The sequence below is a fragment of the Diabrotica undecimpunctata genome, chromosome 2, assembly GCF_040954645.1.
Source record: "Diabrotica undecimpunctata isolate CICGRU chromosome 2, icDiaUnde3, whole genome shotgun sequence".
Taxonomy (NCBI): Eukaryota; Metazoa; Arthropoda; class Insecta; order Coleoptera; family Chrysomelidae; genus Diabrotica; species Diabrotica undecimpunctata.
In genome coordinates this window covers 155,929,408-155,941,887 of record NC_092804.1, presented here as the reverse complement: position 1 = coordinate 155,941,887, position 12,480 = coordinate 155,929,408, and the positions used below count along the sequence as shown (strand labels likewise).

At 32.3% G+C, this 12,480-nt stretch overlaps 1 protein-coding gene across 2 annotated transcripts in view; it reads right to left on the bottom strand.

Moving 5' to 3' along the window:
* Positions 1 to 12,480, bottom strand: part of orb (polyadenylation element binding protein orb) — a 64,401-nt gene that overhangs the window by 31,230 nt on the left and 20,691 nt on the right. For both annotated transcript variants that reach the window (XM_072523812.1, XM_072523811.1), the window contains exon 3: positions 1,803 to 1,927. In XM_072523812.1, the coding sequence (XP_072379913.1) occupies positions 1,803 to 1,927 (125 nt within the window). The remainder of the gene's footprint in view (positions 1 to 1,802; positions 1,928 to 12,480) is intronic.

Here is a 12,480-nt window from a genome sequence, read left to right as displayed (position 1 = left end):
TACCTTTGGAGTCACTTCCTACTGTTCGAACAAGTACAGTAGAATTGTTTAAATCATCGCTTTCCGGGATTAATTAAATTAAATAAACAAATTCTTTAAGTAATTGACATACTTTCAAATAGTTATATTACATATCATTATGCAAAAACAAAGTTATTAACATTTATAAATTACTGCAAAAATAAGCGTTTTTCCTGACAAATAACTTTTAAAAGTCTATTAGATATGACCTTTATTTAAACCATTTTTCTCTAAAATGCACAAAAAACTTTTTTTAGGAAAAAAAATGATTTTTTCACGTTTTTTGATGATTGTTAAAAAAACAAAGCAAAATTCGCTGTACATCTTCACGGATTTGTCAGAAGGTACCCCCCCCCCCCATATACCTTTTAGAACTTTCAAATAGCTGTATAAGATTTTTACGTGATATCGATGATTTTTTCACAGACAGATTGAACTACTAGGTTTCTGGAAAAATTGCAAACACTCAGAAACATCCTGCAGAGGATAACAGAAATATGTCATATTCCACGTAGAGCGACACCAAAAGCATAAAAATAGGAAGCGGAATAAAACAAAGAGATACCTGCTCCATCACTATAACGACGATTATAAAAGATATTTTTAAATAACTAAACTAGAAAAATAGAGGAACTACAAAGATATTACGTAATAACCGAGAACCGTATCATTGTTCTTTTTTAAACAATACTCGTATCAATAAATTAACATTAACCTCTAAGACATAAACATAGAACTAAATAAATATACCTAGTCCCAGAAATCTCAGCAAAAAAGACACGCATAGGTCAGACTTGAATAGAAGAACCAGAAATAAAATCAGATTTCGGAAAACTCAACTTTATAATAAAGAGCAGAAACAAATTAATTACACCTCGACTGAAAATACAACTGATAAAATATAAGAAATCCATCAGATCGAGTCGGAGAATAACCAAAACTGAAGAATGACAACCATAATGAAAAATAAATGGAGATGGGCTGGACATAAAAACGCCAGGATGCAGAATACTAAAAAAACTAACGAGGAAAACAGTAAGCAAAAAATGTATAAACCGAAACCCGAGACACGTGGCAAAAAATGGAATAATGCTGAACAAATACTCCAATAAACGTATAAGAAATTGCTACATTTTATTAAATGCATAAATAAATAAATAATTACAAATTACTGCTGATATTTCGATTCATATTTTGCTTAAGTACACTATTATAATTAACTGGAAATAATCAATCTAAGTATTACTCAAAACCGTAATTTAAAGATATGATATAAAATATTTGTAGAAAACCAGAGGTGTGTGAAGTACAAATATTACCCCTGTATAACAAATAATTTTTACTAATTTTTATTGAAAACAACTAAAAACTGAAATAAAAAAATAAATTTTGATTTCACTCTGTATATAAATCGTTACAACTATCTTCAATAAGAAATTTGATTTCACAATATATTAAGATATAGTAAATTTTCGTAAATGACCGTGGATGACATAAAAGGCAACAATATTCAAACTAAATTGCGAGTTTGGCAGCATTCCTAATAGGTTTCCTAAATAAGGGAAAGACTCAAACTCAGACATAATAAAATGGATTAAAATTTTATAATGGAAAAATTAATCCGAGCGGCTTTGAGTTATATCTGTATGTTGGCAACAGAATATAATAGGAAATGCAATAAAAAATTTAAAATAAAATTTCAAATGCCACTTTTTTACTGTTCACAAACAAATAGTGTATTCCAATAAAGTCAATAATACGAAATAATATGCAATACATACCGAAAAATTTGTTGTACCAGGTGACGAACAGGAACATATTTCGGTGGAGTTATTGTTGGCGAAATTCAGTAATCCGCGTGGAGAATTCAGTCCCAGTAATTCAGAAATCGACGGCATAGTATCACCTGACATTTGAAAATATTTTTAATTAAAACTTCTTAAAAATTCAGGTTAAATGTTTAAAAAGTTAAGTCAAATTATTTAGTACTTTCAGGTTCAAGAATATATCAATAATGAACGATTTCTATACTTTGACGCTTGTTGACATTTTAACTTGGTAAAAACATATGCCTACTTGCTTTTTTGTTAGAACAAAAACTTACAGACTACCTTTTTGTGAATTGCTCACCTTCAACTGGTATTTGAAATTTATTAAAAGTACAAGCTTAGGTATTTTATTGTAATAAAATTTTTACCATATTCATTATCTTATTAACAAATTTAGTATCTTTAATTTCGTTATATATTTCGTTATATATTTAAAATAATAAACTTACCTATAACACTTTATAAAAATTAATTTGCCGCTGATTAATTTATTATCGAAGGTAGGCAACTTCAAGACAGACCAGTGACATACGGATATTTATTACTATTGGAATAACTTTTGACATTTTTTATGTAGAAGCTAAATAAATATCCCTTTAGAATTAAATTACACTTTTCTAATTTAAATTGGCATTTACCAGGAGTTGCCAGAAGTATAGAGATTATAAAACTGTGTTTATATTTATATATTTATCTCAAGCCATAATCGAGCCATTTTATACGTTAGAAACATATGCGTAGTCATTAAAAGTTAAAACATATTTATATTATACTAGATATATTAGTCAGAACACCGAAAACACGAATATTCATTAAAAATAAGAACAAAGGCAAGCAAAGAAAAGTTACTTTATGTGTAGGGGAGACCGGGGTTAGTTGTTACACGGGGCAGGCTGTTACATTTAATTTTAATCAACTTACTGAGATGGCAGCACCTTTAACTCACGCGACTAATGTCTAGAGCCTGACCCACTACTCTGAGCCGCGTAATGTAGGTTGCCTATTATGAATTTGAATCGGGGAAATTACTGACAACTTTACACATGACGTCCGACATCTTATAATCATTTTTGACTAAAATAGATGTTAATAATTATTTTTCTTCCAAAACGAATTGTCATTAGAACAGGCAATTTTAGTTCTATCATATAATGATTTAATGACTCCCTTTTTAACATTTATGTTGTGATTTGATTTATAATTTAGATATAATATGTTCATATGTGTTGGTTTTTTGTATACATGAGTCCCACATCCACTATTTTCCTTTGAGATTAAAACATCCAGAAAAGGCAACGATTTATTTTATTTCTTTTCCATTGTAAGTTTTATTGACTCCTCCTTTTTACCTTTTATTTATATTAATCAGAAGTATGTACAACAGATCATCTACATATTTCCAATGTATTGTGGGCTTTAAATTTTGATTAGGAATATTTGTTTTCAAGTCTTCCATCAATATATTAGCTAATAATGGATTTAAAGCTCAGCCCAAAAATTTTGTTTATAGAAATCATTGTTTAGATGACAATAAGTGTTGTCAGTAGATAATAATGTCAATAGTTCCGTTATAGCTGATACATTTAATTTGGTTCTAGTTGTTAATCTATCATTTTGTAATTTGGTCCTAATTGTTTTCAAAGTTGTATCTAATGGTACATTTATATATATATATATATATATATATATATATATATATATATATATATATATATATATAGACTATTTATTTATATAAAAAACTTACTTAGAAAATATTGCATATACAAATCAATGTACCAAATTATTTTAACATTTAAAAAATATAGATAATTTTAATGAAATTTGTGATTTTTTTCTATCTAATCGTTGTTTTATTTAAGTCAAGCATAGCCACAGCTATACAGATCCCTGTTTATGGTAAGAACTTTTCAGTTTGTTTTTGATTAATACATCTACAAAAAAGGTGCTACATATTTGATTCATTCATGCTTTGTAATGTGATTTTTTTGGCTTGCTTAAAAACGTTTTAGAGACCTTTGCTTTGTAATATCTATAAATGAATAATTTCCCCGTTTCGAAATACATTATTCAGCACAGTTATATAAAAATTATTTATTAAATGATGATTAGTTCCTCGAAAAGCTCTGGCTTCTAATATTTTTTGTTGCGCTTATGAACATATATCTAAATTATAAATCAAATCACAACATAAATGTTAAAAGGGAGTCATTAAATTATTATATATGATAGAACTAAAATTGCCTGTTCTAATGACAATTCGTTTTTGGAAGAAAAATAATTATTATAACATCTATTTTAGTAAAAAATGATTATCCGATGTCGGACGTCATGCATAAGTCTGTCAGTAATTTCCCCGATTTAAATTCATAATAGACAACCTACATTACGCGGCTCAGAGTAGTGGGTCAGGCTCTAGACATTAGTACTCACGCGTAGCCCATGGTACAAAGAATAACCACGTAGCAAACACGGTGCATACCTCATTATAATACATCTTAACGAACACTGGTTCTATTTTTGCAAGGTAACTTATTGTCTTCACAGCATGTTTTATTGACTGTTAGCTTTATTATTGTCTATACGGACAAGATTAAATTTTTGGGATTGATGAGTAATTACAATTTATTTTTAATATGGCGTCTTGCGACAGGTTGTTACTATTTTCAAGAGACAAGTTGTTACTGTAACAACCTGCCCCATTTCAAGAAATTTGTGTGTAAGTTTATTAGTAACCTAGATTTTGTTGTAAATAAAATTGTTAATTTTTAATAGATCAAAATGAGAATCTCCAAGAAAAAAACTAATCGTGATGAAAGGCCACAGGAAATCATTATTGCTGCAGCAAAGAAGGTGATAGAAAATGAAAGACCTCTTAGATCAGTGGCAGATGAATACGTGATTAATTGTATGACGGTTCAGAGATACGTCAAAAAGATCCAGAAAATTGGGCTTCTTGATAGTGAGTGTAGTAAAATCGTAATTTTTTTTTCTATATTATACACATGTATAGCACATGCCTCGTTAAAATTTGTTTTTTTTTCAATGCTAATACCATGCCCACAGGAAATTTAAAAAATCGAAAGGTCTTCTCTGATCTATAAAAATTAAATTAACTTCTTATGTTACTGAATGTTCAAAGATATATCATGGTCTTTTCCAAAAAATCTTCTTAAACAGCGTGCTTTTTAGTTTGCTTGAAAAAATAACGTAACTGTTTCTAATAACTGGCCCAAATTTGAGACTGCATTTGCTAACTGGCTAACAAATTTTTTAAAACGCCACAATGAGTTATCCATCCGTACCTCTCATTCTACGAGCTTAGGGCGAGCCACAAACTTTAATAGGCACAATGTAAATTTATTCTTTGACAAACTCTCCAATGTATTAAATAGGCATAATCTTGGAGCAAACGATATTTACAACTTAGATGAAACTGGGTTAACTAAAGTTCAAAAACCGGCAAAAATAATAGCCTCAAAAGGTGTGAAGCAAGTGGGGGCAGTTACGTCGGGGAAACGAGGAACATTGGAACAGTGTGTCTGGCAGTGAATGCTAAATAGGCATAATCTTGGAGCAAACGATATTTACAACTTAGATGAAACTGGGGTAACTACAGTTCAAAAACCTGCAAAAATAATAGCCTCAAAAGGTGTGAAGCAAGTGGGGGCAGTTACGTCGGGGAAACGAGGAACATTGGAACAGTGTGTCTGGCAGTGAATGCTAAATAGGCATAATCTTGGAGCAAACGATATTTACAACTTAGATGAAACTGGGGTAACTACAGTTCAAAAACCTGCAAAAATAATAGCCTCAAAAGGTGTGAAGCAAGTGGGGACAGTTACGTCGGGGGAACGAGGAACATTGGAACAGTGTGTCTGGCAGTGAATGCTAAATAGGCATAATCTTGGAGCAAACGATATTTACAACTTAGATGAAACTGGGGTAACTACAGTTCAAAAACCTGCAAAAATAATAGCCTCAAAAGGTGTGAAGCAAGTGGGGGCAGTTACGTCGGGGAAACGAGGAACATTGGAACAGTGTGTCTGGCAGTGAATGCTAGTGGAAACTTAGTGTCGCCAATGTCTATGTTTTCGTGGGAAAATTATCGCGAACATACTCTTTCCAGTGGACCACCAGGATGTATAGCAATCCTTTTTGGATGGATGACGAAAGTGGAATTCTTAGTTTATGTGAAACATGTTCATAAGAATATTAAGTGTTCTAAGGAAAGTTCATTATTATTAATACCGGACAATCAAGATTCCCATTTGTCGGTTGGGGTAATAGATTATTGCAAGGAAAATGGCATTGTTCTTTTGACCTTGCCTCCACATTGCTCTTATCGATTACAACATTTGGATAGATCGGTGTTTGGACCATTAAAAAAATTATTAGCAGTCAGATGGATGGCTGGAGAAAACACATCCAGAAGTTACAATGACAATTTATAACATACCATCAATTGTTGGAAATGCTTTGCTGTTAGCTGTAGCTCCATAAATATACAGTCCGGTTTTCGTGTAACTGGAATTTTCCCGTTTAATAGGAACGTTTTTACTGATGAAGATTTTCTGCCATCATCCATTACAGATAGACCTGAGCCAGATAGAAATATGGAGCTTCAGTCACAAGCAGCCACACAAAATATACGAAAATCACCAAGTCCGGCACCACAAGTTATCAACAAGGAACCAGACCAAGATCCACAACCTTCAACTTCTCGCGCTTTAGTTACAGGACTTATTAGTCCTAAAGATTTTCGTCCCATACGTAAAGCTCAACCCAGAAAAAATACTGCAAAAAATAGGAAACGAAGACATACGGCTATTTTGACGGACACGCTTGAAAAGCAAGCATTATTAAAGCAAGAGCAACTGAGAAACTTAAAAGCTAATAAAAAAGAAAAACAAAAAGTCAAAAGTACAATTGTTTCAAAAGAAAGCGATGAAGAAAATGAAGAATGTTTCTGCATTATATGTTGTGATTCATACACTAACTCAAAATCAAAAGAGAAATAGGTGCAATGTGTAGACTGTAAGGGGTGGGCGCATGAACTTTGCAGAGACGGTTCTCCAATTTTTGTATGCATACATTGCCAGTCTGATTAATCTAATAACTGATTTAAATAGTTTTTAAAAATGTAGCACAATAGTTTGTATTTTAATAAAAAAGCTCATTTAAAGTTTTTTCATTAAGAAAATTAAAATATTCTTTGAAAAGTATGAAAGTTACTAGTGTAACAATTTGCCTCTGCCATGTGACAACTTACCCAATTGGGGGGTAATTTGATACAGGTTTCAACATAAAACACATATATTTTTTTCCTAAAAGTGGCAAGTTTCTTGTAAATCTAATATTTAAAATAATTATATCGAAGTGAGTGCTTCTTATATCAATTTTTATGAGGTTTTTACATATTGAATGCGCAAAAAAATAAAATGTAAAAATTGTAACAACTAACCCCGGTCTCCCCTACCTAGGTATTTAGGTAACATCACAATTCGTACTTACATTAAACACAAGACAATACTAAAAACTTGAGTAAAAATTCACAGACGTAAACATATAGAATCAACAGACGAAAAATCTAAATAACGAGTTAGTAGGAGGTAGGTACGTGTAAAAATATAAGAGTAGTAAAACAGATTGATTCAATGCTAAATACCAATATCTAGTTGGTAAATGAAATAGTTCCAGACTTAAAATTATAAACAAATGAACATGATAGATTGCCGAAGAAAGTTAGAAAGAAGTCAAAGGAAAAGTATTAAAAACACAAGGAGACTATGAGAAATCCTTTCTGGAAGAGTTGGAAGAACAAGTAAAAACTTGGAAAAAGTGAAACAAAATCTTGCTATTAAAGAATTAGAACAATAAAAGAAGGTTTGCAGGAAGGACTGAGAAGATTAAGGATAAGAAAGACAATTTGATCAGTGGAAGAAAATAGTGCAAATGTGTGAATAATATTTTGAAGAAACTCTCTAACGAAGAAAATTATTTTGAATATAACATAATATACAATATAATAGGCGGAGAACTTAATTTGGTAGAGGAGACAAAGAAATCCACGCTGCCAAAATATAAATAATGTCACAAGAGCGAAACTGGATCGAGAAATTGAAGACAATCTAAGGAAGCGAAAAGTTAGTACATCAATTTACTTGGAATTACTATTTTTATTAAAGATAAGCCACAATTTAAGTTTGTTTATGAAGTTTCAATTTCCACTTAGAAAATTGTTCTCAAAATACAAAACATTAATAAATTAAATAAAATTGTTTTTTGTTAAAAATTTATGAGCTGATTCGACTCGAACGACTGACAAAGTAGAGATACTGAAATAAGCGCATCTTTCTATTCATTCCGATTCAGACGTGAAAAGTTTGACTAATTTGTGCACCAATGCTATAATACATGGCTTTTATTTTATCGGAGGAATAACAAACTTTTGCTAAAGCCTGACAAATATTAAATGAAACTATAAATCACAAATCACGCGTCGTAAGTGGTCAAAAGTAGCCGAAATCACGTGTCTATCATGCATTCTAGGAAATTTTTAATTCGATCAATAGCGGCGCGTATGAAAATATGTTAATATGTTTCTTTGCTGGTCACTTTACATTGTAACAATAGAATATAATATTTCTGCTTATAATAATAAAAATAATATATTAGATCTAGTTTATAAAATAAGTTTTCATTCACATTAATAAAGCGTAAAAAAATTTCGTCAAAAGAAGAACTGGAACAGTAAACGTTTAACTTTATGGTATGGAACAGGAATGATAACACAGCCCAACAAAATGAAAAAATTTGGTGCTTGAGAAATAACGTAGGAGGGACAGCAATTAACCCTGTCGAAATTCTCTCTGTATTTTAATACCTCGGGAGTTTTGGTCCTTACTAAGGCAGATGGTAAGGATTAGCAAAATTAAGATAGCTATGATGGTAACCAATGTTCGGAAAGGACATGGTACATGAAGAAGACGTACTGTTTGGGAAAGTATGTACTATTTCTTTTCATATTTTTACTATTAATGTTTTTCTTTTAGTGTACTATCATCATCAATCAGCCAATCCCGTCCACTGCTGGACATAGGCCTCCCTCAGTTCTTTCCAGTGTTCTCTACACTGGGCCGATTGTAGCCAGTTTCCCGCTACTCTTTTTATGTCGTCGGTCCATCTAGTCGGTGGTCGTCCTCGGCTTCTTTTATAATTTCTGGGCCTCCATTCCATAATTCGTCTTGTCCATCGTCCATCTTGTGTTCTGGCTAAGTGTCCTGCCCAGTTCCACTTAAGTCTCGTGGTTCTTTCGATGACGTCTTGAACTCCTGATCTTTGCCTGATTTGTCGGTTTGTTATGTGGTCTCGGAGGCTCACATTCAGCATTGCACGTTCCATGGCTCGTTGTGTAACTCTTAGTTTATTCGCAGATTTCTGCGTGAGTGTTAAAGTCTCTGCTCCATAAGTTTGTACAGGCAAAACACATTGGTTATAAACTTTTCGCTTGAGACACATGGGAATTGAACTTTTTAGAATATGGCTTAGTTTGCCAAATGCTGCCCATGTCAGGCCTATTCGCCTCTGTATTTCATTTGTTTGATTGTCTCTGTTTATTTTGATCTCGTGTCCCAGATATTTGTAAGTGTCTGTTTGTTGTATGGTATTATTGTCGATAGTTATATTTCCACTCATTACGAGATTTGTCATAAGTTTAGTTTTCTCAAAGTTTATCTTTAATCCTGCTCTTTCAGACAGACTTTTAAGCGAATGTAGCATAGAAACCGTATCCTGTAAGTTATCTGCGATTAATACGACATCATCTGCAAACCTCAGATGATTTAATCTTTCTCCATCTATATTGATGCCCATATCTTGCCATTGGGTGTTCTTAAATATTGACTCTAGAGTTGCCGTGAACAATTTTGGTGAAATATTGTCTCCTTGTCTTACTCCTCGACCTAAGCTGAATTTTTCTGTGTCTTCGTGTAGTCGTATACTTGATGTAGCGTTCTCGTAGATGTTTTTGATTAGTGACGTGTACCTGTAATCTATTCGGCTTTGATTTAGGGCTTCCAGTACGGTTTCAAACTCTACAGTATCAAAAGAGAAAGAGAAGGCTTTTGATACTGTAGTGTACTATAATGTGATCTAATTCAATGCTGTATTCTAACGACTCTGTTAACATATATTGCTTCCTGTTATTTCGTAAAATTGTTAAACTGGCTATCTCATTTATTATGTTTCAACAATAGAGTGATTATTCGTGTACCCTCTTGATATACAGACCACACGTAACGGTTAGAGGGTTCTTTTCTGACCGTCTTAAGTCTCAAATCACTTCATACCAAGGCAGCGAACGAAACGGACCTAGTTTTGATCGGTTCTCGTGCTATCGAGCCTCGGCGTCCCGACGCGGTACCAACGAGATTCCACTGGCTAAGAATACGACATCAATATTTCAAAGGGTAAGTCTATATTCTTTGTACAGACAACAATAATGAGTAAGGCCAGTTAATTTCTTAATTTATTCACAATTGTATTTGCTATTTGCCGCTAATTTATTTACAAACAAAATATTGCATTTGTCTTCATTATTATTTATCTAATATCATTTAACCAGCGAAGTTTTATAATAAACAAGTACTATGAATGTATATTATTGAGCCATGAGGTCCTCGTTCTACTTTGTACATATTTGCTTTTAATTTTGTCTTCGATGAAAGTTGATAGATATCAACACGCGATCAGAGTAGGAAACACAATTACAAACGCCTTTTTTAGAAATCTTATTAACTATAACACCAACTCCCAAGTAGATTTTGCACAAGAAACAACCCTCTAGACTTTACAATAATTTTAATTGAAGGAGACATCAATATAACTTTTTCAAGAATGGGAGAAGAATGTACTGCCTGCCACCCGGAATATGCAATGTATTACAAAAAAACCTGAGGGTCTCGATCAAACAAGTCGAATCTGGGCTACAATGACCAGAATAAGAACGAACTGTGGCAGGTGCTACGATTCAGTTTTCACTGAGGAAAAATACCCTCTCCAAACTGCGATTGCTTTACAATAATTGATCTTTACAGATCTTACATTGGCAATTGGTCCGATATATTAGTTGAGACCAAAGAGTCAATTGAATATATTTGTCAACGAAATCCTTGTTTATAAAAATTAATTATTGTTATTTGCTGCTTCTAATGTATGGTCCTCTTTGTTTATATACAAAACTTGTATGACTGCTTGAACTCCCCGTTCTATGGATTCACGTCCATATTTGAGAAGCTCGGAATTAATCAGATCTTCATCCAGTGCTTTATTACTTTTCATTCTTTTTATAGCTTTTTTTCCTTTCTGTAAACTTAAGGTTGGTTAGTCTATCTCGTTGGTGCCATCGTCTAGGTTGGTACCTTTCAATTAATTATTCATATGTTATGGAGTTTTTAAAAATAAATAACAATTTAAGCGATTTAAATAACAATTTAAAGAGAGCTGGCAAGGTATAACATTAAAATCTCTGGACCAGCTGAAACGCATTGGTTAGGAGAGCGCCATTTTAGAATACATACACGAAACCCAGAACTATACACGGGTTGCCATTCTGCTCTAACCAAGAATACAAAATTCTATCGTCGAATTTAAAGCTGTGAGCCATTTATATATAACATTGCTTCGGAATTATTCTTTTTATAGACGAAGTAATATTGCTCGTTAAAATCGCTAATGATTGAAATGTAATTGTCAGTGATACCATCTTCGATATATTGATGATAGAAGAAAAAGAAATAGATTTTCTTGAAAGAAATCCGACAAATTTCCAAAGGCAATTTACGTGAAAGCCTAATGATAATGTAACACCGTATTACTTAAAACTACCGATAATCAACATTACTTCATAAAAATAACAACAATAATTACGCAAATTGTTAATTAATTGGAGATATTTAGAAATTCTCAGTTAAAGATGGCACGATTCGGTTGAAATGATACAGGTATTAAAAATTATTGTTAAGATAACCTAGTTAATAAACAGGTCATTAACAGTGGCGTATATAAAGATTTAGATTTTTATTAGATTAACCAATAAATCACTGCAAAACACGGTAGTGGTTTCAGTGACATATTTTCAATCATTTTTTAATATATTTTTTTCGAGGGATTGTCATTCCGTTTTAGCTCTGGGTGTCTAGTTGTATGTATGCATCTCCATGAGGTAATATTGGCACAGGAAATCGTACTGTTTTGTAATTTTATATGTAGTGCAGTAACTACATAATACATAATTTTGTAATTTCAGATGTAGCGCTGTCTGATTTCTTGGTCTATTTTTGATACGTTATTCGTCTTTATTATCTTCATTTATTATACCTACCATTATATAACTAACAGAATGGCATGTCAGGAAGAAAAAGAGAGTCTTCTTCTTCTTCTTCTTCTTCTTGTAGTGCCTATTCGTTTCGGATGTTGGCCACCATCATGGCAATCTGTATTTTGCAAACTGCGGCTCTGAAAAGATTTGTGGTTGTTCTGTTGAACCACTTACTTACATTTTTCAGCCAGGAAATTCTTTGCCTTCGTGGTCTTCGTTTTCATTCTACTTTTCCTTGAAGAATTAATT